At 45.0% G+C, this 25,426-nt stretch overlaps 1 protein-coding gene across 2 annotated transcripts in view; it reads left to right on the top strand.

Annotated features, from left to right (window-relative positions):
- The first annotated feature begins 526 nt into the window (after positions 1 to 526).
- Positions 527 to 25,426, top strand: part of MKK3 (mitogen-activated protein kinase kinase 3) — a 35,223-nt gene continuing 10,323 nt past the window's right edge. The window contains exons 1-5 of one of the 2 annotated variants that reach the window (XM_086528931.1): positions 527 to 842; positions 20,613 to 20,933; positions 21,048 to 21,266; positions 21,355 to 21,492; positions 21,574 to 21,741. In XM_086528931.1, the coding sequence (XP_086385057.1) occupies positions 741 to 842; positions 20,613 to 20,933; positions 21,048 to 21,266; positions 21,355 to 21,492; positions 21,574 to 21,741 (948 nt within the window). In that variant the 5' untranslated portion in view covers positions 527 to 740. The remainder of the gene's footprint in view (positions 843 to 20,612; positions 20,934 to 21,047; positions 21,267 to 21,354; positions 21,493 to 21,573; positions 21,742 to 25,426) is intronic. The other variant, XM_086528930.1, reaches the window with a different exon arrangement.

Genomic DNA, 25,426 nt, shown 5'->3' with positions numbered 1-25,426 from the left:
AATGAACTAGTGCTAAAGAGTATTGCGGTGTGTAGAATCACACACACACACACACACACACACACACACACACACACACACACACACACACACACACACACACACACACACACACACACAACTAGGGCTCGTATTCAGGTTATTGTTTTAGAGGACAGGGCATGCGTACATTTTATTGGTCGAAAGCAAGACAAAAATTCCATATGTTCAGATGAATCAATAAAAATGCACATTCCACATACCTGGAATTTGAATATGTCAGCTTTTCTAGCTACCAAGCCTTGCGCAGCACGGTTGTGTGTGTCTGTGTGTGTGTGTATATGAATGAGAGAGAGAGAGAGAGAGAGAGAGAGAGAGAGAGCACGCGCCACAGAAGTGAAACAGGAGCCTAGTACTGAACTCGACGCACCCCTATTAGACGAACAAAAAATAGAAATTCTGTGCATGCCGTCCACCTCACAATACAAGCCCCTCATGCCGTCTATGGTTTTGGCCCCAAAGAACCTGCCTTAAGGGCAGTGCCAACAAAAGGCAAAATCGTGTCAATGTGGACGAAAAGCAACCGTCATTTTTGTGGGTGCTGAGCTCCTCTTGCTGTATGTACGATACTGGCGTTGCTGGTGCTTGTCGCGCGACGGCATTGCGGCATCAACGAGATGGCTCTGCCATCGTCTGCTCCATCGACCAACTTCTGGTAAAGGGCTTTTATCGGGGACTTGAGAGGCAAAAGAGAGAAAACCATGGCTGGCCTCGAGCAGATTCGGAAGAAATTGCTGCCCCTGATTAGCACAGATAATAGCTTGAACCCTGACATGTCCATTGATGCCACTGCTTCTTACAAGGTCAGAGATTCTCTCCTCAAGCTTTTTATGCATACATTTGGTTTCTCTTCTTTCAAACCGTCACACTGCTCTGTAGTAGCTGCGATCAGGTGAAAGAAATTGCTGTCTTTTAGTTTAAAAGGTCTGCCACTGCGCTTTTTGTTAAAGAGATACCATCTTGGGTCCTCAACCTTGATTCTCTTCCAAGCTCGCAGGATTGTGGCAAGCTACCTTTTGGAGTCCTCCTTCCATCTCTATTTCTTGATACTCCCCAAACAACATGGGTGCAGTACATCAGTTCACTACATTGCGACGACTGTAGAGCTTTCTTGGTGGTGGTGATTCCCCAAATTGCTGGTACACTATTGTCCTTCATTGGACATTGCAACAGATATCTTCATTGTTAGCTGAAGTTGTTAGCCTCACATCTTCGGCTTCTGGCAGGTTGTTCAACATCAGTGTTGAGAGAGGGGGTTATAGTATACACCGTTGTGTTGCTTCACGTTGTTTGTAACGGGGAGGACACCAAATGGACATCCTCAACCAACTAGCAAACAAGCAAACCTCTAACCTAATTGTTCTTCTCGGTGCTCGCCCATAGCCCAATGAGACAGTATGCCAGAGAGGAGTAATGCACACCTGTAGCAGAGAGAGAGAGAGAGAGAGAGAGAGAGAGAGAGAGGAAGGAAGTCCACTTTTATTCTTCTACCTCCTTACGTTTCACCGCTTGCTCTGTGTTTGGTTCCACTCTTCGCTTAAAGACAATTATCCAATTCTCCTTTGTTCCAACAAGCAGGTCTACCTATCACAACAGACGGGCATCTCGTGCCAATAGAAAAGAACAGACTGAACAGACTTTTAGCACTTCAATAACAACTGAACTGAAAGAGAGAGAGAGAGAGAGCACACGCGACACGGAATGGCGGAATTCCACCCCAGAGAGTATTGGCCCCAAACTTGGCGCCCCTTTCGGTATTTCTTTATGTTGCATCAACACAGTACAAGCCAGTACTCCACGCTCTACACCTTCTCCTAGAAGAGTGCCAGAGAATGAGCCCTAGCCTCATATTTAAAGACCCTTGGCCATTAAAAGCAGTTTACATGAAAAGCCTTCAAACTTAAAAGCAACTGGCCCAAAAGCAGATGCCCACAAGTTGCCAGTGCAAAAGTGCAAAAGTAGCATTCCGTACAGCTATGCCACGTCAGCAGTCAACGTAAAACGTGGAAATTCCTACAACCTTGCTACGTCAACATGTCAACGTAAAATCTCGAAATCCGTACAGGCTATAAGCATGAATTTCGGGAATTCGTACAAGTGCCACGTCAGCTTCTTCACGCGTGTGTGTGGGCTTTCTTTATTTTAATGTCTTTATGTCACTTGGGCCCATTGAATGCGGTCCCATAAGTTGGTGGGAACTTCAACTTCTTCTCGGCCAAGATCTGCAAGTTGGCTTAGGTGTCACGTGCACATCTAACCCTATGTGTACGTGGACAAGCTACTTTATGACAGGGGTTCAGTTCAGTTAGCTTAGCTTAGGAAGTGTTCTGGCACTTTTGTGAGTCTGTTCGCAGACCATGCATGTCCAGGCACTTAGAGTAGATGCATATCCTCTGGTTGCACACAACATGATCATTAGATTACCATCAGAACCCATCAGGAGCATTTTTACAGTGCACATACCTATTTAGTATTTTCCCTATTTTAGCAATTTTTCACTTATTATTAATAATTGACTTTGTTAGGAAACTGAGTAGGGCAAATTGGGCAAGATAATATATAAGAAAACTAGCGATAGTGTTTTCTGGCAGAAGAGGCAACACGGACCAAGTGTCCAACACAACACCTTCTCAGCAAGACTCCCCTGGCAGGCAACCTAGCATTTTCAGCCACCAAGAACCAGCGTTTTCTTCAAGTGCAGATCAACCCCAACGTTTTGCAGTTACAGATCAGTCCGACGGTAGCAGATTCACAGCAGATTCTGTAGCGTTTTTGCAGCAGACAACAGATCAGCCTAGCGTTTTTGCATTTGCAGATTTCCCTCAACGTTTGCAGATTCCCGGCGACAAGTACCCCATTGGCATCAACATTTTGCATTTTCAGCAGTCGGACTCCGTACTGCAGCCCCAAACCTCGCAGATCTCACCTTCCTGCAACAGATCCTCACTGCACGGTCAGATCAGTCAGTGTTTGCAGATTCAGCCCGCTATTCGCAGATTTTAGCATCTGCGTTTTCAGTGCATCGTCGTCATCATCGTCGTCATCGACATAGAGTCAGAATTCAACAGATACAAGATTTGTAGATTTCAGCCCCTAGCGTTTTCAGTTTTCAGCTCGTCTCGTCATCGTCATCATTGTTGTCGACATCGTCGTCAAGACCATTGCATTTAGACCATTGTATGAGGATTGTGCAATCAATAGCATAGACCTCTCGCCATAGAGAGTGGGGCCCTTGGAGGTGGGTTTGACAACATTCTGGTGTCGTATTCTTCTCTCTTTATCTCTCAGTCTTAGCACCTTCATTCACAATGTTTTTCCACTTTGTTTGTGATCATTTGCACTCTCTCACTAAAGGAACGGAAGACTCTCCATTCGTAAGTAAAAGGAACCTTGAGCACAGTTTGGAGCACTCATCTTGAGCAAAGTTCAACATTCACTTCCACTGCACCTTACATTGGGATCAGAGCTTTGGCAGTGTTCGTATCACTCGAGGAAAGAACCACAAGTAATTTTTTTGCTTGTTGGGCTCGTACGTAACACAAGTCCACTTGGGCATGTCGATTTCTAATCGTGTTTTTGAAGAGTGACAGGAAACCCAAAAAAGAAGAGCTTGTCCGGCCTCCCCTTGTTCCTCTTTTCACTCATTGAGAGCGGACCGTGAACTTAGCGGCCGGCCAATTGATGTGAGGTGGGAAAAAGCAACCTTGGTGTGAGCGCAAGGCCGTCGAGGAGTGCGCCCGAAGGGAAGAGTTGAGCTCGGGTAAGAGAAGAGCCTTCTCTAACACAGATTGCAAGCTAAAGAAAGAACCTCAAGACCCTAAAGAACTTAAGAACGACAAGAACCCAAGATCCTCTTGAACTTAAGAACCCAAGATCTTAGTGTATGGTCATCAGCCGAAGCGGAATGGATCCTTTGCATGAAGGTGATGAGCATGGAGGTGGTGAAGAAGAATTTTCCCCACCACGAGGTTTTTCCGACCCCCCCCCTTCCCCATCGACGCCACGGTTTGCACCAAATCCTATGGAGGCTGTAAGGTGCAGCGGAAGTGAATGTTTGAACTTTGCCCAAGATGAGTGCTCCAAACTATGCTCAAGGTTCCTTTTGTTTTATGGAAGGGAGAGCCTTCCGTTCTTAATGAGAGAGTGCAACGAACACAAACAAAGTGAATGGACACTGTGCGTGAAAGTGTATGAGACTGAGAGATAGAGAGAGAAGAGAATATGACACCAAAGACGTTGGAAAGGGGGAAGGTGGAACAAACCCAGCACACTCCAAACTTGTCTCTCTATAGCCCAGGGATTAACCCGCACCCCTAACCACACAGAATCACACACATAGACACACACTTTTCTCAAACGAACTCGCAAGTACACCCAAATTAATGCGCACACACTCGCGTAGACCACAATCTACCTCACACCCATAAACACATCAATTTCTTGTTTTCCTTGCACACAATCACCTCTCTCTCTCTCTCTCTCTCTCTCTCTCTCTCTCTCTCTCTTTGCACATCACACCCTCGGGGGGACATACCTGCCTACACACACCCGGAAACACCGCGCAACAGAGCAGAAGAGAAGAGAGGAGAGGAGGAACAATATCAAAAGCGACACAACCAAAGATTGCTTCTTTTTCAATTGATGGGCTATGGTGGAGCATACAACAAACAAAGCTCTCTTCCTCTTTGTTATGTTGGTTGCCCTCCCAAATACAGCAGAGTATGAAAACTTAATTATCTGCTAATCGGTGCAGAATTTGCCTATGTGCGTGAGGCAAAAATGCTCAAAACGCCCTTTTCCTTCTCCCTTGTGGCTAGTTTTTACAAAAAACCAGTTTTGCAAAAAAATTACAGAATGAGACTTTTTCGGTCTCCCTCATGCAGAGGTGTGAAGTCTCTCCCACACTTTCCTTTCTTCCACTCACCACATGTCTTCCTCTACCCAAGTTGCCTTGCATGTCCTAAGAGCCTTTTCACATGTAAAAATCTTTTCTTCAAGCATCGAATCTCCACGCTTAGGCCTTCATAACCACATAAAACATACCCTTTCTGGATCTCCCTGCTTCTAATGGGCGTTCATGCTTGCTTTATCACCCATGCCTGCACCTGTGAGCATACACATCATTGTGTGTGCCTTTTACTAGGGTCGACATACTTTGGCTGCACTGTCATTGCCCAACTCCTCGTTGAACATTTATGTTGAACCAAAAGAAGCCTTTATTCAGCTACAAACTGTAACATCTAGAGAACACTTTGCGAACATAAAAACCATACGTAAGAGTTTTATTCATGTCAACCCTCATGTAGGTTGCCCAACCCCCTGCATCATAGCAAAGCCTCTGCCTGGATCAAAGACATAACCTTGAGTGCAACCATTCATTTGGAGTAGTCTCCTGTAGAACTGCACCCATGCACATAACCAATGGTACATATAGAATGCACACATCACTCCTTCACCGCTCCATGCATCCACAAGCATCCAGCCCTCTTTAAATTGAGCACGATCATGCTCACCATCTTGTTCAACAGATGAATCATCCATATCGTCACCCGCCTCGAACCTATCTGGCATACCTTCCTAACCATAGAAGATGGAAATCTCCTCCAAGAAGCCCACTGCATAGCTGTATCCATAAGCATACTCATCACCTGTGAAGCACATACCACTTTTATAAGCTTTTTCACAGCCATAGCACGTGGCTCTTCACTTGGTACAATCGGCAACACCAGCTCTTCGATCAAAGGCTTCTCTACCTGCATCAGCTTCATCTTCCCTTCCATACCTGTAGCAGCCTCGAGCACCTCCTTTTCAGGACCATCCAAGAAAGTATAGCCATAGGGATCCACTAACTCCTGTCGCACGTCATCTTCATGAACCAATTCTTCTAATACATGCTCTACTGCCATATTTTTAGACAACAAAGAAGGAAGCTCACCCCATACCATTTCATCCTGGAGCATAGCATCAACAGACTCCTCCTCCTTGTAGGAGTGGACATACCCGCTTTGTTCAACTTCATTACCATCTGTCTCTGCCAAGCTCGAATATGGATCCGGTTCATCTTCATCACAGGGTAGACTGGTCACCTTAGCAGCACTCTTCTTGAAAAATCCTCGTACCTGTTGCACCACTATAGCATAGTCGATGGCTACCTTTAAAAACATAGATACCAATAGGGTACCGCACACCACTTTTACTTGCATATCCTCTTTTGCAGACTTTGGCTCTTCAATTTGATCTTCATTTACATTTCCAATCGACATGTCTTCATACACATAGTCAAGAATCTTTATTCTTACCGGCTTGACCTCATCGGAATCAGTTTGCTCGCCATAGGATGTGAAGTCTTCATACAGGCTTTCCTCTTTGCTAGTCTCCCAAAACTCGGAGCTTGTATCATCATCATCCTCGCCATAGGTTGACTCCGTGTCTGCATCTTCATCCTCTTTTTTTTTCTGCTCCATGAAAAGTTGGCCACCGCCTTGGCTTTGCACACACTCTTTGTCCACTTTTGAGCTTTTGGTATCGACAACTTGAATGCAATCTACTACTTTTTCATGCACAATCTCAGTAAGAACATACTCCTTTACCTCTTTATGCTGCTCTGGAAACCCGACATCTGCTACCTCTTTAGCACACCGACTCTCTTCGACAAGAGGCTTATCCTCGTTGAGAAGCTCGTCCACCACTGGCATAGGCACATCATAAAATGGAAACCTCCAAGGAACATAACCAACCATAGGCCTTACCTCAACAGGCTCCGCACTTCGAACAATTGGCACCTCCTTTGGTTGAACCATAGGACACTCTGCAATCGTCCCAACAGGCACATAATCAATAGGCTTCGACAAGCCTAGCTCTAGCTTCTGCTTCACTTTTTTGCTCTTCACTTTGGCCAAATAGACCATATCTTCATAGGTATCGGCTCCACACTCCACCTTTTCCTTGATCTTTGGATGCAAGCACTCAAGAAACTTCAACAACTTCAGGTATAGGTTGCCTTTGACCCTAGTAGCAACCTCCAATTGCTTCCAACATGCTTCAAATTACTCAAGAAAAATGGAAAATTCTTTACTTACATCCTGATGCACCGCCTTCATCCCAGCACCGACTTTTTCAGGAGAGATCGTTTGCCGAAATCGCTTCAAAAACTGCATTCGTAGCTCTCGCCTTGAACTCCGATCACCATCACCTAAACCATTGAACCATGTCTTTGCTTGTCCTCGCAACAATAACGGTACCATCTGTAGCTTTTCTGCATCTGTCAATCTACGCATTGACATCATCCACAATTCAAAATCTGCTGCCCAATCCTCTGGATCTTCAATACCTATGAAAATGGGGCCAATGCTTGGCTTTGCCAGCTCAATCAATTCGCAACTTCACTCTTTACTTTGACCATTTGCCAATCGTTTGGCAACTTCAAACTCTGTTTCAGCTTCTACCAAGGAGCATCAGATAGCTCCTCAATGGGGGCACCACTGATGGAAAGGGGGAACAAACCCAGCACACTCCAAACTTGCCTCTCTATAGCCCAGGGATTAACCCGCACCCCTAACCACACAGAATCACACACACACACTTTTCTCAAACGAGCTCGCAAGTACACCCAAATCAATGCGCACACACTCGCGCAAACCACAATCTACCTCACACCCATAAACACATCAATTTCTTGTTTTCCTTGCACACAATCACCTCTCTCTCTCTCTCTCTCTCTCTCTCTCTCTCTCTCTCTTTGCACATCACACCCTCAGGGGGACACACCTGCCTACACACACCCGAAAACACCGTGCAACAGAGCAGAAGAGAAGAGAGGAGAGGGGGAACAACATCAAAAGCAACACAACCAGAGATTGCTTCTTCTTCAATTGATGGGCTATGGTGGAGCATACAACAAACAAAGCTCTCTCCCTCTTTGTTATGTCTGTCGCCCTCCCAAATACAGCAGAGTATGAAAACTCAAATATCTGCTAATTGGTGCAGAATTTGCCTATGTACGTGAGACGCAAAAATGTACAAAACGCCCTTTTCCTTCTCCATGGCGGCCAGTTTTTACAAAAAACCAGTTTTGCAAAAAATTTACAAAATGAGACTTTTTCGGTCTCCCTCATGCAGAGGTGTGAAGTCTCTCCCACACTTTCCTTTCTTCCACTCACCACATGTCTTCCTCTACCCAAGTTGCCTTGCATGTCCTAAGAGCCTTTTCATATGTAAAAGTTTTTTCTTCAAGCATCGAATCTCCACGCTTAGGCCTTCATAACCACATAAAACATACCCTTTCTGGATCTCCCTGCTTCTAATGGGCCTTCATACTTGCTTTATCACCCATGTCTGCACGTGTGAGCATACACATCATTGTGTGTGCCTTTTACTAGGGTCGACACACTTTGGCTGCACCAACGTTGTAAAACCCTCCTCCGAAGGCCCCACTCTCGTTGGCGAGAGTGGTCTCGTCACGTGACACATCCAACTCTACCCAAGTTGCCTTGCATGTCCTAAGAGCCTTTTCATATGTAAAAGTCTTTTTCTTCAAGCATCGAATCTCCACGCTTAGGCCTTCATAACCACATAAAACATACCCTTTCTGGATCTCCCTGCTTCTAATGGGCCTTCATACTTGCTTTATCACCCATGCCTTCACCTGCGAGCATACACATCATTGTGTGCGCCTTCTACTAGGGTCGACACACTTTGGCTGCACCAACGTTGTAAAACCCTCCATAAGAACTAAAAGGAACCTTGAGCACAGTTCGGAGCACTCATCTTGAGCAAAGTGCAAACAATCATTCCGTTGCACCTAACAGGTCTACTATTGATTGCACAAACTGGTACAAAGTGGATGCATGAGACTGATGCTAGTCTAGGCTATGTCGATGCCGACGACGTGGATGACGAGACCGACTCTAGGGCTGAAAACTGATGCACTTTATCTGCTGTCCAAAAATGCCAATGGCTGCAATCTGCTGCTTCCAAAAACGCAACTAAAAACGCTGTTTGCTGCAGGTTCTTCGTGTCTTCGGCTGCCCTAAAAAACATAGATTTGCGGGCCTTTGAAGTGCTCCGAAAACGCTGTTTTTGGCTGGTCTTAATTGCTGAATTTCTGAGGCTTTGTTGCTGATTTGCTGAAGCTATGCACTGCTGAAAATGCTAGGGAAGTGGGTGATAATGGTTTGCTGAAAAACGCCAGCAGAGGGGGGACCTATGGCGATGAGGCTATGGATGGAAAACGCCAGGGGATGGGAGGCTATGGTGATGATGCTACTGATGAAAAACGCCAGGGGATAGGAGTCTATGGCGATGATGCTACTGATGAAAAACGTCTAGGGATAGGAGTCTTGCTTGAGAGGAAATCGCCCAAGGCGGAAAGTCTTGCTGAGAGAGAGAGAGGGGGATCCTACTGAAAAACGCCAGGGGATAGGAGTCTATGGCGATGATGCTATTGATGAAAAACGTATGGGGATAGGAGTCTTGCTTGAGAGGAAATCGCCCAAGCCGGAAAGTCTGCTGAGAGAGAGAGAGAGGGGGAACCTGCTGAAAAACGCCAGGGGATAGGAGTTTATGGCGATGATGCTACTGATGAAAAACGTCTGGGGATAGGAGTCTTGCTTGAGAGGAAATCGCCCTAGGCGGAAAGTCTTGCTGAGAGAGAGAGAGGGGGAACCTGTTGCCTGTGGCCTGTGTTCTCCTTGCTCTTCTGCCACCTAGTGCTAGCCTAGGTTTGCTTATATATTATCTTACCCAATTTGCCCTACTCAATTCCCAACAAAAGTCACTTAAATTAATAAGTGAAAAATGTCAAAAATAGGGAAAATAGGTTAAATGCACTGGACAATTCTCCTGAAGGATTCTGATGGGAATGCTTATGATCATGATGTGTGCAACCAGAGGATATGCATCTACACTAAGTGCTTGGGCATACACAGTCTGCGAACAGACTCACAAAAGTGCCAGAACACTCCTAAATCTAGACTGACTGGACTGACTGAACCCTTGTTGTAGCATCATATCCATCATCGACTTGACCAAAGCCTCTGTCACGTGACACATCCAACCCTATGTGTCCGTGGACAAGCGGCCTTGGAATTACAACGTGAGGTACAGAGAGACCAATGCATGCAAGAGTTAGTCCTACAGGTTCTCACCTCGAAGTCCGAGTCACTCAAGGACGTGGGCAAATCAGTAGGTAGTCGAGAAGCGGATTCCAACAACCCGTCACGGAGAAGTTGACATTTAGTAAGTATGACGGTAAGATGGATGCTAATGCTATTCATTCTTGGTTGCATCAATTTAACGCTTATTTTGCGACAACTAAGAAGACAAGAAATAACAAAGTTTTGATGGCACCCATGTATCTTGCCGGTGATGCCATTAATTGGTATCAAGCATGGCAAGAGGAGCAATTAGCCGCGCACCTAGAAGAAGCCGAGGTAGGCGTGTCCCTTTCTTTCAGTTGGGCCGACTTCCAAGACAAGCTCAAGGCGCGGTTCTTGCCACCTCAGTACCTAGTGCGATTAAAAGAAGATTGACGCAATCTGAAGCAGAATGGTACTCCAGTCATGTCTTTTTCTAACCGTGTTTTGTAGCTTGGCACCTAATTACGCAAATCGGATGCGAAGCGCAAAGAGGCTTTTATGTTCGGGTCAAGGTAGGATCAAAATGTACGTACGGAACGTATCCGTACCGTAGGGACGTTGTGTACGGATCCGTACCGTACGGGACGATTCGTACGTTGCAGTTTTTTTTATTAAAATTTGGCCGACTCTATTGCGTAGTTGAGGGTTTTGCCGAAACTTTGTGAGCAGTTTTTTAGCCACAATTTGTAGACGTGTGTAACCAAGGTGCAGAGACTGTTCACTGCAGAGAAACGACAGGTTTAGTACTAGAAATGGCCTAGAAACTTGGCACTTTGTAGTTTTTTTAATAAGAGTACGTATTTTTACGTACATAAAACTTTTTCCTGTACGGAACAACGTACAGTACGTACATATACGCCGCGTATAGTACGTACGGTACCACCTTGGTTCGGGTTGGACGACTATATCAGGTTTGATGTCGAAGTTCTCGACCCCGTAGATCTCAACAAGATAGTAGCGATTGCTCTCGTGCAGGAGATGAAGGACAATAAGGGAAAGCCGAAGGAGAACAAGACTTCTCAAAGTACCTCTCAGACTCCTCAGAACGGTAAGAACGTTAAGAATGGTAAGAATGGTAACTCTTCTAACCAATCTTCCTCTAGTCTCTTGGAAAAGAACTCACACAATGAATCTAGGGATAAAGCTAACACAATCGCTAAACCTAAGCTCACTCCAGATGAAAAAGAAGCACAAGGAATTTTAGGAGGATACATCACGTCAGAAGAACAAGGCATTTATTTTAAGGAAGGTCGATGTTATCATTGTCATGTCAAGGGTCATATAAAGAAAACATGTCCTAAGATTGAATCTAACGAATGTAAAGAACCCACAAAATCCACATCCTCTGTTAATGCCATAAATGAGAACCCTCGTGTGACCCAAGTTTCTCCTGATCCAGTCTCTCATTAAGTGTTATGGTCATGTGAAGGGTTGGCGTTTTGTCATATTGTTTGATCCAGGCAGTATGCATGATGTGATTAGTGACTCTTGTCGAAAGAGCCCGCTTGGAGGTTAGCAAGACATCTCCTTTCGAGGTGTCGGGCTTCGCTCCCGATATTGACTCTCTCATTACACGGTAGTGCCTTGATGTGTTATTCACAGTTCAAGAAGTGTCCTTCCGCAGAAAATTTGTAGTATCTCCTCTTTCAGGATGTGATATGCTTTTAGGCATTCGATGGTTTTGTGAGCATAACCCTCTCGTTGATTGGATAGCCAATACCACTTTCAATGCTAAATGTGACTCTCCCATTGTCATTCATGGGGAGGACGTTGTTCATTCTTCATCTCTCATTTCTAATGTGCAGGCGAAGATTGAAAAGAATCAGGAGGAGACTCTCTCAGTATTGTCTTCTCCAAAGCACGACATACGTGATTTCTATGATACAAATGTGTTTATTCTCAAGGATGATGATTTGCAAGATAATGATGTGATTGTTCACAAGGATAATGGTTTAGTTGATGCTTGTTCTAGTGAAGCTAACCTCATTGCAGATTCTATCAATCACGAAGAATCGATCTCGGCTCTCGAGTCAAGGTCCAAAGAACCCCCACAGGAAGTATTGTGTGTGCGCATCATTAGTCAGTACGCATTGTTCGAGTGTTTCATTTGTGATGGTTTCCTGTATTTTAGTCACCGTCTTTATGTGATTCCTTTTCATAGGCATGCCATAGTGTACAATAAACATGATTCACTCATGAATGAGCACAGATGTATGCGGATTACTCATGAAAAGATGAAATGTTTGCATTCAAGGAATTCACATTCCATGTCTTTTCCTTGGCATGACACAGTCTCAGAAAGAGCACAAGAAAGTTTGATCATCAAGCATCGGCATTTTCATTGTGATTTGCCATAGTTGATAGATTTAGATCAGAAAGACAAGTTTCAATTCCATTGTTTGCATGTGTTTGATGAACGGTTTGGCACTCCGTCACTTTGTTCATCTACGTTGCATGCACGGTCTTTAAAGACGACTAGAATTTTTCCAGTCAATTTACATGGAATGGATATGTTCATGTTTTTGTGTTGGAAGTGGTTTCATGATTTTTCATCCGGAGATTCTTGAAGAAGGTAGACGCATGACTATAGACGAAGTTGAAGCATTGAAGGAGCCACTGTCGCTTTCGGCGCGGCCCAAAGAAGCAAGCGTTGTAGACCTTTATGAAGCTCAAGTATCACATGACCCACGCATCAAAGTGGGCCGGCGAAGAGTCCTTTCCAGGATTCCAAATGCTGTTGGCGATTTCCCTCGACGCCATACAGTTCGGTACCAGTACCTCACTTTGAAAAGGAGGATGTCACGTGCACATCGAACCCTATGTGTACGTGGACAAGCTACTTCATGACAGGGGTTCAGTTCAGTTAGCTTAGCTTAGGAAGTGTTCTGGCACTTTTGTGAGTCTGTTCGCAGACCATGCATGTCCAGGCACTTAGAGTAGATGCATATCCTCTGGTTGCACACAACATGATCATCAGATTACCATCAGAACCCATCAGGAGCATTTTTACAATGCACAGACGTGTTTTTCACTTATTATTAATAAGTGACTTTGTTAGGAAACTGGGTAGGGCAAATTGGGCAAGATAATATTTAAGAAAACTAGCGATAGTGTTTTCTGGCAAAAGAGATAGCAGACTAAGTGTCCAACAGAGCACCTTCTCAGCAAGACTCCCCCTTGCTCCCCCGGCAGGCAACCTAGCGTTTTCAGCCACCAAGAACCAACGTTTTCTTCAAGTGCAGATCAGCCCCAACGTTTTGCAGTTGCAGATCAGCCCGACGGTAGCAGATTCACAGCAGATGTCGTAGCGTTTTTGCATCAGACAGCAGATCAGCCTAGCGTCTTTGCATTTGTTGATTTTCCTCGGCGTTTGCAGATTCCCGGCTACAAGTACCCCATTGGCATCAGCGTTTTGCATTTTCAGCAATCAGACTCCGTACCCCAGTTCCCAAACCTCGCAGATCTCACCTTCCCGTAGCAGATCCTCGCCACACGATTAGATCAGCCAACATTTGCAGATTCAGCCCGCTTTTCGCAGATTTCAGCATCTTCCTTTTCAGCGCATCGTCGTCGTGCGTCGTCATCGTCAGAGAGTGGGGCCCTTGGAGGAGGGTTTGACAACATTCTGGTGTCGTATTCTTCTCTCTCTATCTCTCAGTCTCAACACCTTCATTCACAATGTTTTTCCACTATGTTTGTGATCATTTGCACTCTCTCACTAAAGGAATGGAAGGCTCTCCATCCATAAGTAAAAGGAACCTTGAACATAGTTCGGAGCACTCATCTTGAGCAAAGTTTAACATTCACTTCTGCTGCACCTTACATTAGGTCTTCAGTGGCTTGACACATCAGCAATTTGTGACATCCCCCCTTCTTGAAAGAGAGTAATCCTCTGTGATTACAACATATTTGCAAAACATCTCAAGTTAGGTTAAAAAAAATTTCCGAGGGTCATTCTGAGGGACAATTAGTTTGCTCTTTTTTTTTTCGTTAAGGAGTTGGCTTCTCCTGTCGTCCAGATTGGAACTCTTAATATTCTGGCGTAGTAAAATTAGCCATCACATCTAGACCGCATTGATCTTCCACGGGTGTCTCGATGCACTAAAATTACATACCCAGGCAATCTCATCCAAGTAGGAATATTCAGTGGTTGGCACATCACAATGCAACACAAATGCTCACATATGCGTCTTACAAGACACAACGAACAGGGCCGTTGAGCACTCCTCCGAGACGAACGGTCTGTGGTATGAAGCTACTCAACGACTACCTCGTCACTCCCCGCAAATAACCTAAAAAGTTCCGGGCTATGAGCTCAGAGGACTGTACAACCAAACGTTCCCTAGACCGTAGTCTGCGTTGCTTGGAGGTTCAAGCATACAACCAAACGCTTTCCAAACATTGATCTGCATCGTTAGGAGGTTTTCTAGCATGCAACGGAACGCTCCCTAGACATTGACCTGCGTCGTTCCGAGGTTCAAACAATGCCAAAACAATATTTCTCACTTCTTCACTTGGGTGTAAAATCATCAATCAATGAAACCAGTATAAAAACCAGAGTCAAACAGTTCAAAATCGGCACCAAGGCAGGTTTAAAACAGATACCATCCATTTTAAACAAATTTCAAACAGGATCACCAAAACAAATTTCCAGACAAAATTTAAACTTAAAAACAAATTTCCAGAAAAAAAGTAAACTTAAAAAAGCAATCTCGACATCAGTCAAGCTCGAAAAGTCGACAGACTTTCCATCCTGAAACCTGTGCCAAAATTAGGTTTAGATTTCTTCCATAAGTTGTAGCCGACTGCACCATGGTCCATAAGCGCTTGAATAGTCGAAACAAGCCTTGATAGACAGTGTTCCTGTGGCAGTGATGGTAGTGCCATGATATACCAATCACACTGGACCTCTAGGTCAATTTCAAGTCGTAATCTGCTAGGGTTTTCGTGGCAAGCATTTCAGGTTACCCCTACTCTGCCAAAAGTTGCACTCCGACGAAAGATGCCTAAAGGCATACAACTTCGGGCCAAAATTTTTCTTGAATGCTTGCCAAGTCCTTTAAAGCTATAGACATCCACCATTGCATGGCACTGCCTTTGAGAAAATCTGTAGCTCAAAAAAAAAGTTTTGATATTTCTCTGCAAGTGATCTTTATGGCTTATGTCCTGTAAGATAGAGTGATGAAGATGGGAGCGCGCCCGATGCGCGATGAAGTAAGAGTGGAGTGGCTTAAAAGTCCGGATCAGGGCACGGAGATTCTTTCATGAAATTCCCCTTGGAAACTTGGAAGCGCTGGTTTGCTCTATCGTCTCTTTGGTAGGACCGGTATGCTTTCGGAAAAGGACATGCCTGAAGCTCTGATACCATTGTCACAAGAGATGGGCACCTCGTGCCAATAGAAAAGAACAGATTGAACAGACTTTTAGCACTTCAATAACAATTGAATTGAAAGAGAGAGACACACACGACACGAAGTGGCGGAATTCCACCCCAGAGGGTATTGGCCCCAAACCTTGGCGCCCCTTTCGGTATTTCTTTATATTGCATCAACACGGTACTCCACGCTCTGCACCTTCTCTTAGAAGAGTACCAGAGAATGAGCCCTAGCCTCATATTTAAAGGCCCTTGGCCATTAGAAGCAGTTTACATGAAAAGCCTTCAAACTTAAAAGCAACTGGCCCAAGAGCAGATGCTCACAAGCTGCCACGTCAGCAGTCATCGTAAAACACGGAAATCCGTACAACTTTGCCACGTCAGCATGTCAGCGTAAAATCTAGGAATCCATACAGGCTGTCAGCATGAATTTCGGGAATTCGTACAACTGCCATGTATTCTCCGCACGCTCGCGTGTGTCACAAGTCGGGCACCACGTGCCAATAGAAAAGAACAGATTGAACAGACTTTTAGCACTTCAATAATAACTGACCTGAAAGAGAGAGACGACACGCGAGACAAAGTGTTGGAATTCCACCTCAGAGAGTATTGGCCTCAAACACTGGCGCCCCTTTTGGCATTTTTTTATATTGCATCAACACAGTACAAGTCGGTACTCCACGCTCTGCACCTTCTCCAGGAAGCATGCCAGAGAATGAACCCATGGCCTCATATTTAAAGGCCCTAGGCCCAAAAGCAGTTTACATGAAAAGCCTTCAAACTCAAAAGCTTCTGGTCCAAAAGCAATGCCAAAAAGTTGCCAACGTCAATCACGAAATTTCGTAAAACTGCCACGTCAGTAGTCAGCCCAAAATGCGGAAATACGTACAATCTACCACGTCATCATGTCAACGCAATTTCCGGGGTTTTTCGTACAGCTGCCACGTCATGAGCTGCTACGCAAGTCTTTCAGTGTGTGTGGGTCTTGCTATATTTTAATCCTTTATGTCACTTGGGCCTCATCGGACGGGGTCCCATAAGTTAGTAGGACTTCTTCTTCTTCTGCTGTTGCTTGCTCTTCTTAGGGTTTAGGCCCCTCGGCCGTGATCTGAAGGTTTGCTTTGTTCTTCACTGACTTGACACGTCAACAATTTGTGACATCTCCCCTTCTTGAAAGAGAGTAATTGTCCGCGATTACAATATATCTGCAAAACAACTCAAGTTCGTTGAAAAAATTTCCGAGGGACATTCCGAGGGACAATCGATTTGCTCTTTTTTTGTTAAGGAGTTGGCTTCTCCTATCGGCTCTTTTGATCAAGGGGAACTTTTTGATATTCCGGCGTAGTAAAATTAGCCATCACACCCAGACCGCATTGATCTTCCACGGGTGTCTTGATGCACTAAAATTACATATCCAGGCAATGTCATCCAATTAGGAATATTCAGTGGTTGGTATCACAATGCGACACAAATGCTCACATATGCATGTTACAAAGACATAGAAACATAAAGTCGCCGATGAACACTCCCCCCGTAAATAACCACCCAGGTCCAAGCCATGAGCTGTTCAACGACTCCCTCATCACTCCTCCCGCAAATAACTTAAAAAGGTTCGGGCCATGAGATATAGAGGCCTTTTACAACCAAACGCCCCCTAGACCGCAGCTTGCGTCGTTTGGAGGTGCTGAGAGTAACCACTGCTTAGGCTTCCTAATACTCCCCCCGTAAATAACCACAAGGGTTCGGTCCATGAGTAACAACAACAATACTCTTCTCGTAAATAACCAAAAGGATCCGGGCCATGAGTAAAAACAACACTTTTCAATCATTCAATACTCCCCCCGCAAATAACCACAAGGGTCCGGGCCATGAGTATGAAGAAGCAGTCTCGAACGTCATTTCTCACTACTCCACTCGTGAGTAAAATCACCAACCATTGAAGCCAGTATTAAAACCAGAGTCAAACAATTCAAATCGGCACCAAGACAGGTTCAAAACAGATACCATCCATTTCAAACAAATTTCAAACAGGATCACCAAACAAGTTCTCAAACAGATTTCAAACTTATAAAGCAATTTCAACATTAGCCGAGCTCGAAAAGTCGACTGACTTTCCATCCTGAAACCTGCACCAAAAATTAGGGTTAGGTTCCTTCCATAAGGTCGTAGCTGACCACAGCATGTTCTATCAGCTCTTGGACAGACAGTCTTCCTCTGGCGGCAATGGTAGTAATCACGCTGGATCTCCAAGACTATCAGCTCGAAAAGAGACACCTACTGAGAGATGTCGAGAAATTTCAAGTTATAATCTGTTAGGGCTTCCATGGCAAGCATTTCAGGATACCCCACTCTGTAAGAAGTTGCACTCTGAAGGAAGATGTCAGAAACCATATAACTTCGGACATAAATTTTCTTGAAAGCTTGCCAAGTCCTTGGAGTGTGCGGCTTGGTAGCTATAGACATCAACATCTACATGGCACTGCTTTTGAGAAAAAACAGTGACTCGAAACATATCTTGGATCCTTCTCTTGCAAGTGATATGCCCTGTAAGACATGAGCACTGAAGACGGGAGCGTGCCCGATGCGCGATGTATGAAGGGTGGGAGTGGCTAATAAGTCCGGGGTGGGGACCCGAAGATACTTCAAATAAAATTCCACTAGTCTCTGGTTTGCTATTTGCTCTTTTGTAGGACCGGTATGCTTTCAAAAAAGCACACGCCTGATGCTTTGATACCACTATCAGAAGACGAGCACCACGTGCCAATAGAAAAGAACAGACTGAATAGACTTTTAACACTTCAATAACAACTGAACTAAGAGAGAGATGACACGCGACACGGAGTGGCGGAATTCCACCCCAGAGAGTATTGGCCCCAAACCCTTGCGCCCCTTTCGGTATTTGTCTATATTGCATCAACACAGTACAAGTCGGTACTCCACGCTCTGCACCTTGCATGCCAGAGAATGAGACCATGGTCTCATATTTAAAGGCCCTAGGCCCAAAAGCAGTTTACATGAAAAGCCTTCAAACTCAAAAGCTTCTGGTCCAAAAGCAATGCCAAAAAGTTGCCAGTGTAAATCACGGAATTCCGTACAATTGCCACGTCAGTAGTCAGCTCAAAACGTGGAAATCCGTATAGTCTGCCACGTCATCATGTCAACGCAATTTCCGGGTTTTTTCGTACAGCTGCCACGTCATCAGCTGCTACGCGAGTCTTTCGGTGTGTGTGTATGGGTCCTTCTTTATTTTAATACTTGGTCACTTGGGCCCCATCGGACGGGGTCCCATAAGTTGGTAGGACTTCTTCTTCTTCTGCTGTTGCTTGCGCTTCTTAGGGTTTAGGCCCCTCGGATGTGATTTGAAGGTTTGCTTTGTTCTTCATCGACTTGACAAGTCAGCAGTTTGTGATAGTGTGTGTGTGGGCTTTCTTTATTTGAATGTCTTTATGTCACTTGGGCCCTGTCGGACGGGGTCCCATAAGTTGGTGGGAACTTCAACTTCTTCTACTTCTTAAGGTTCAGGTTGTGGAGAGCCACTTTGACTTGCTGTCTCGTGGCTTGTTGGCATGGATTGTGATTTGGTTGACACCAGAAGATTGGAGGCATGAGATATATGCATTTTGGCTCCAGCAATTTGGTTTGGGCACCCCTCTTCTTGAAGGATCTTGACGGGGCAGGCTTCTTAATCTGGCTATCCCTCTTCTCAGGGGATGACTATGGGCAGACACCTTGGTCTGGCCATCCCTCTTCTCAGAGGACGACCATAATAGAGACTGCATAGTCTGGCTTGGAGGATCATTTGAAGCTGACTGCTTAGTCGGGCTCTTTTCCTCAGTTTGGAGGACACTCTACCTTTTGACAGGACACTATCCTGTAGTGGTCCTTGCAGTCTACCGGTAAGTCCTGAGTGCTTAGCACATGGTCCAGTTTTGCGGTGCAGACTTCTTTGTCTGACCACCTTGGAATTTTTGTGGATCGGTTGCTTGGCCTTGTTGGATTGCGGCTGCTTCCTCTTTTCTTCAGATGAGTGATCACAAATCTTTTTCAACAGGATTGGGTGCTTGCAGGTCTTTCGGCTCTCCTACAGCTGCTTAGTCTACAATAGGAGTTGGTTCTACACAGTTCGAGACATCTTTCTTGGAGCGGTACACTTACTTTGCAGCACCTGAGTACAAGAGTTTTCTACACTGCTCGTGATGGCATCTACTTGGAGATTTCTTGGCGTCAGGAGTTTCCTAGACTGTTGCTTCTCTGCAAACATCTTCATTGAGGCCTCAAGTCTTCTACTTCTGGCGGTTTGCTCAACATTAGCTGTTGAGAGGGGGTGTGAAGAGTTACATCACTTTGCTGCTTCACGATGGTCTTAGGCATGCTTGTATGGCTAGTGTGTCTCCTCTCCCGGGCTAGCCACCCATTGCATACGCATTTAGGCCGCATCTGGTCCTGGCTGAACAGTTTTGGTCTGGCCACCCATTTTTTGGTCCTGCACCCATCCAAATGCTGCTACTCTCGACTCACGTGAAGTGTCAATTCTTTTTCTTAATGTCAACATACTTTATGTTTATTTGATTTTTGTTGAGTCATAATCTATTATGACCCCATGTGCAACTTTTGCATAGCACATACAATTTAATCCGACTTTTCTTCAATCATGTGCTTGTTCTACATGATCTAAATACCCAAAGAAAACACTTTTTGGCTGTAATTCAATCCCTTATTTGAAATTGTTTCCATGTCTGCCTTTCATCTTTCAGCTGGTAACGATGGTTCTCTACAGCCTTTAAGATAATTTATTAAAGCTGTTGCAAATGCAAAATTTACATTGCATCGGGGTTGGATGGTGAACATTGAGTTTCTATTCGAGTTACCTACCAAGCTTTATTTGTTGTGGTTAACATAGAGAAGTGCCACACTGGCCACAGCATATTGGGACTATTTTCTCTATAACTTTCTATGAAGGTTTCTGAATGGAAACTTTTCTACAATCTTTGTATATGAATTTGTTTCCAAAGACCGTTTTAGAACGTTTGTTCAGGTTCCAACAACTGGTTAAGATTTTGCAGGTAACTGCTGGTGGAACGTTGAATCTCTTAAGTAGATCATGTGGAGAGTATAATATCAATGAACTTGGGTTTCATAAGCGCAGTACCCCATCCTCGTCCTCATCAGCGGCCGGGGGCAATGGCCAAGATGACAAAGCCGGAGATGGTTTTAATGATGGCACCGGAGGAGGAGGGGGCTGGGAACGTACTTATCGGTGTGCTTCTCATGAAATGTGCATTTTTGGAGCCATTGGGTGGGGTGCAAGCAGTGTGGTGCGAAAGGCTATCCATATTCCAACACATCGGATCTTAGCTTTGAAGAAAATAAACATCTTTGAGAAGGTTTGATTTCTTTGGCTGATTGTCAGCAGTGTGCTTTACATTTGGGCCAGATTTAAGAGATTCTTGCTTTATCACCTATTTATCTTTGTGATCTGAAAGCCTGTAGCTATGCAGGACAAGCGACAACAGTTGTTGAATGAAATTCGTACTCTTTGTGAAGCACCACGAGCACAAGGCTTGGTAGAATTCAATGGAGCATTTTACACACCCGACAGTGGGCAGATCAGTATTGCGCTAGAGTACATGGATGGAGGGTCACTTGCAGATATAGTTCGTGTGAAGCACTGCATACCAGAGCAGATATTGTCAGTCATTACAAGAAAAGTTCTTCAGGCAAAGACTCTGATTTGAATGTTGTTTTGATGATCAGGTTCTCTCTGTGCACTGATTTGAGGCTTCCATGATAGTTTGCAATGTGCAGGGTTTGCAATTTTTGCATGGAGTAAGACATTTGGTGCATAGAGACATAAAGCCTGCAAATTTACTTGTAAATCTTGACGGTGAACCAAAAATCACAGATTTTGGGATTAGTGCAGGACTGGACAACTCAATCGCAATGGTCAGCTTAATAAGACTGGAAAATTTCTATTATATGATAAATCTCTTATGTTGTCCTTATATTTCATACCATATCATGCAGTGTGCTACCTTTGTTGGTACAGTGACATATATGTCTCCGGAAAGGATAAATAATGAATGCTACTCATATCCAGCTGATATTTGGAGCTTGGGTCTCTCACTTTTGGAGTGCGCAACAGGAGAATTTCCGTACAATGCAAGCAAGGGCCCAGTCAACTTAATGCTTCAAGTATGCATTGTTTTTGACTTTGCTTTACATGATAATGTGGATAGCTGTGCATTGTTCTGTCTCACGTGGAAGTTGCTAATGATTTTTGCGACGATGTCTATAACTTGCATTTCCGCTCCTGTTTTGAAAGTTCTTAAAAGCGAGTCTTGTTTAGGGTTTTTCTGCCTCCTGTAATCTGATGGTATGCATGAGTGAGATATATATAATTGCAGATGGCTAGTCATTTTTCAATTTGTAGTCCGGTGTATGCATGCTCTCTTGCCTGCCATGTTTTATTAACGATTGATGGATGTCAAAATTAAGAGTCTTTAGAAAAAGAGGCTTCTGTGTTGGCAATGCTTGCGACTTGATTGTACTCTTACTTCAGAGCAGTATGGGAAATTCCAGGAAGTTAGCCTCTAAAGCATAATGCATGGAGAATATTAAAGTCGGAGATATGGCATTGTGATGCAATAACAAGTTTTGTAATCAATAGCAAGCTAGTTCACTTCTTTCAAAAAAAAAGAATCAATGTGAAGATATAGTATTATTGTGAGACAAAAGCAACATAGATTAAAAGAGTCTAACTAAACGAGAAGGACCATTTTTTGACTACACTGGCATAAGAATGGTGCTTATCAGGCTGTTGACATGGAGTGGAGTGCCCATGTATTTAGGGTGAATGATTTGGATTGAAGAGCTACTTTGATAGATATTGAGTTTATTGGTTGCTAGTACGGGGTGTGCAAAGGGGTTGCTATACATATGGCTGAGATTGAGGCAGCTACTCCTGATGCTTGGCGTGCTGCGCTTTGTGGGGAGAGGGACATGCCTGTTGATGATGGTGGGGATTCTTTGCCACTCCTTTTGCCCTATATATGCACAGTGTTGTTGCATTGTCTTTTTGGCCCTTTAGGATAGTGGTTGTAGCGCGGATAGTGTGTCGTGCTCTCTACAGTGGGTGCTCCTCAGTGCAATGTGCGTGACATCTCACTCAAAACAGAATGAAAACGAAGGAACAATAGATAACAGCTGATCAACACAGAGACACAGCAGCAGACCAGAACATATGGACTCGACTATGTCAAAGAACTGATACAGACTCTGGCGTCACAGCACACTCAACTCCAACCCAGAACTCACAGGTACAATGGGGGTGTCGACGCTCAGATGTGCAGGGATGGTGCAGACGTGCTGTGTACAGCCTCGCTACTCTAGACGACGCTAGACCATATCATGTAGAAGATGATCGTGATGACCCAACAATTACTACTCATATGTGCCACCACAAGGAGCCACCAACGGCTCATAAATGTCAGTCATCTAAGTCTATCTCCAAACTGAGTGGTGGTGGTGACCTGGCCACGATGTCCACTAGACCACCGTCCGTATCCTTGCCACGTGTTCCTACCTAGCCCAGAGAGTCCCTCCAGTGTGAACCAAACCAGACCAACTGTACTAACTGTGTCCCCTGTGAAAATGACATTGTAGCCTGCTACTACAGGTTGCCCGCCACAAGACCGCTCACAGTCTCGGTGAGAGGAATACTAAAAAACTATGAAAGAAAACCACTAGGTACCGCATCCATACATCTTTTGTGAAGCAGGTGCGAGGCCCAACCATGACCTTACATGCCTCAAAATTGGGGTTAAAAACACTGCACTGCTTGCAAACGCCTTAAGCCTTTGAATAGGCGGGAACCCAGTATGATTGATTGCATAGTCCAAGAATTCGAATTGGCAAAATAGAATGAGGCTCCATAGCAAAGAGATATGCTCGGTTTGGATCCAGCTATCTATGACCTGGTCCATGCTTGCAGATGAACCTTGCAACACTTTCTGCAATAACACTCATCTCGAAAAGAGGGATGACCATAAGCTCGAGTAACACCGCAATTAAGGTTAATCTCCATTGTGATGGCAGAACGAAAAGCATTAACAGTAACGGGATGGCAACCAGGTCAATGCTTGAAAGCCACAAGGAAACAGCCAAAAAGGCTCTTAAGCTTGCTCGTCTGCTGTGATCGGATTACAAAAAACAACTTGCTCTCCCCCTTTGTGTCGCTGGCCATCTCCATAGCTGCCTCAATCCTCTGAATAAAAGCTGATGAAAAGATTGAACGCAAATCTGAAGACCAGAGCCTCAACGTTGTGATAGTGCCCGGGGGAGAGGGTGAGGAGAAGCCGCAAAGAGAGTTTTCGGGCCATGTATGGCTGGGGCGAGAGCTGGGCAGGGGGCGAGGTGGCACTAGGTAGGGGCGAGGGGGTGAGTAAGGGGGGACTAGGGGTGGGTAGGGGCGAGGGATGGTGAGGGGGGGACTAGGGGTGGGTAGGGGGCGAGGTTGAGTGGGTAGGAGGGGGCGAGGGGTAGGTAGAGGGGGCGAGGGCAAGTGAAGGGGGACTAGGGCCGGGTAGGGGGCGAGGGTGGGTGGGTACGGGGGCGAGGGCTGGTGAGGGGGAACTAGGGGCGGGTAGGGGGGGCGAGGGAGAGAGTGTAGGGGCGAGGAGGGATAGGTAGGGGGCGAGGGTGTTGCTAAATTGGCTTTATCTGACAGAAAAATAATTCTAAATGAATTATTGGATTTATAAGTGAGGGTTTTCTCGCTTGGAACATCAAGGAAAAATAATTCTAAATGAATTATTGGAATTTTAAGTGAGGGTTTTTCTCACTGGAGACATTCGAGTACAGAGTATTCCTAGTGCGTCATTCAAAGTAATGACGATAGCACTGTGAACGAGAATATCTGTAAGGCCACCATGAATGGGTACTTCTGATGCGTCACATCGGATGGGTGACAGGGAGCATCGGGAAGAAGTATCCGACCATCCGGGAACGGACATCTCTGATGCGTCATAGGATGGGTGGCATAGAGCATCGTGAAGGGGATTGTACCGTAAGTTCGGTAGGAAAGGACTAGGTGATGGGTATTCTTGATGCGTCACAAGGTGGGTGACGGGTGCATTGGAAAGGGGATATCCATAGTCGAGAGGAAATCCGAATTGGAAAGAGGAATACGCGTAAAGACGCAAGCACAAGAATAAAGATGGGTTCTGAGAAGCTTTTCTTAAAAGGTGGAAAATTTGAACGAGTTTTCCGGGAAGAGCAAACGCTCTCCCGCGAGGAATCTATGTTTGCATTGCATTCGTGCATGTGGTTGCATCCAGGGACGCGTGGGAAGTGCTGTGAAAGCATTGATTTTAACTTATAAGGTTTTATTGAGTTTTTGGGCAGGTTCAGACCAATTTTAAAAATATGCCGGCCGTCCACTTAATAAGTGAGCAGCCACTTAGAAAATAAAGCAACAAAACCAGCCAGCGAATTCTCTGTCCCTATTTCGGGTAGAAAAGAAAAAAAAAAACGAAAAAAAAATTTGAAAAAAATTGAAAAAAAAAAAAAGACGGCGATCTCTCCGCGAGCAGCTATTCGTGCCGTGGTGAAGGAGCTATAAAAGCACCACATGCCCTCACCGAAGGGAGGTTGCCAGCGCCAGCAAGAGAAGACTCTGCCGCTAGAAGACGCGAGAGATCGCGATACTACGAAGCACGGAAGTCGCTTTTCTCGCGCAAGAGCGACAGGTACCTATTGTGGATTCGCCATACGAATTGTTGTCGTGTGTTTGCGTGTGTGTTTGCAGGTACTTCCATCGCGAAGGAGAAGCCAGAAGGCTTCGGCCTACGCTTGGGAATTCCCAAACGGAATTCGGAAA

Source organism: Adiantum capillus-veneris, chromosome 14 (assembly GCF_014529385.1).
Source record: "Adiantum capillus-veneris isolate H3 chromosome 14, ASM1452938v2, whole genome shotgun sequence".
Taxonomy (NCBI): domain Eukaryota; kingdom Viridiplantae; phylum Streptophyta; class Polypodiopsida; order Polypodiales; family Pteridaceae; genus Adiantum; species Adiantum capillus-veneris.
The sequence above is the reverse complement of the archived record's forward strand: the minus strand, read 5'-3'. Positions and strand labels throughout refer to the sequence as shown.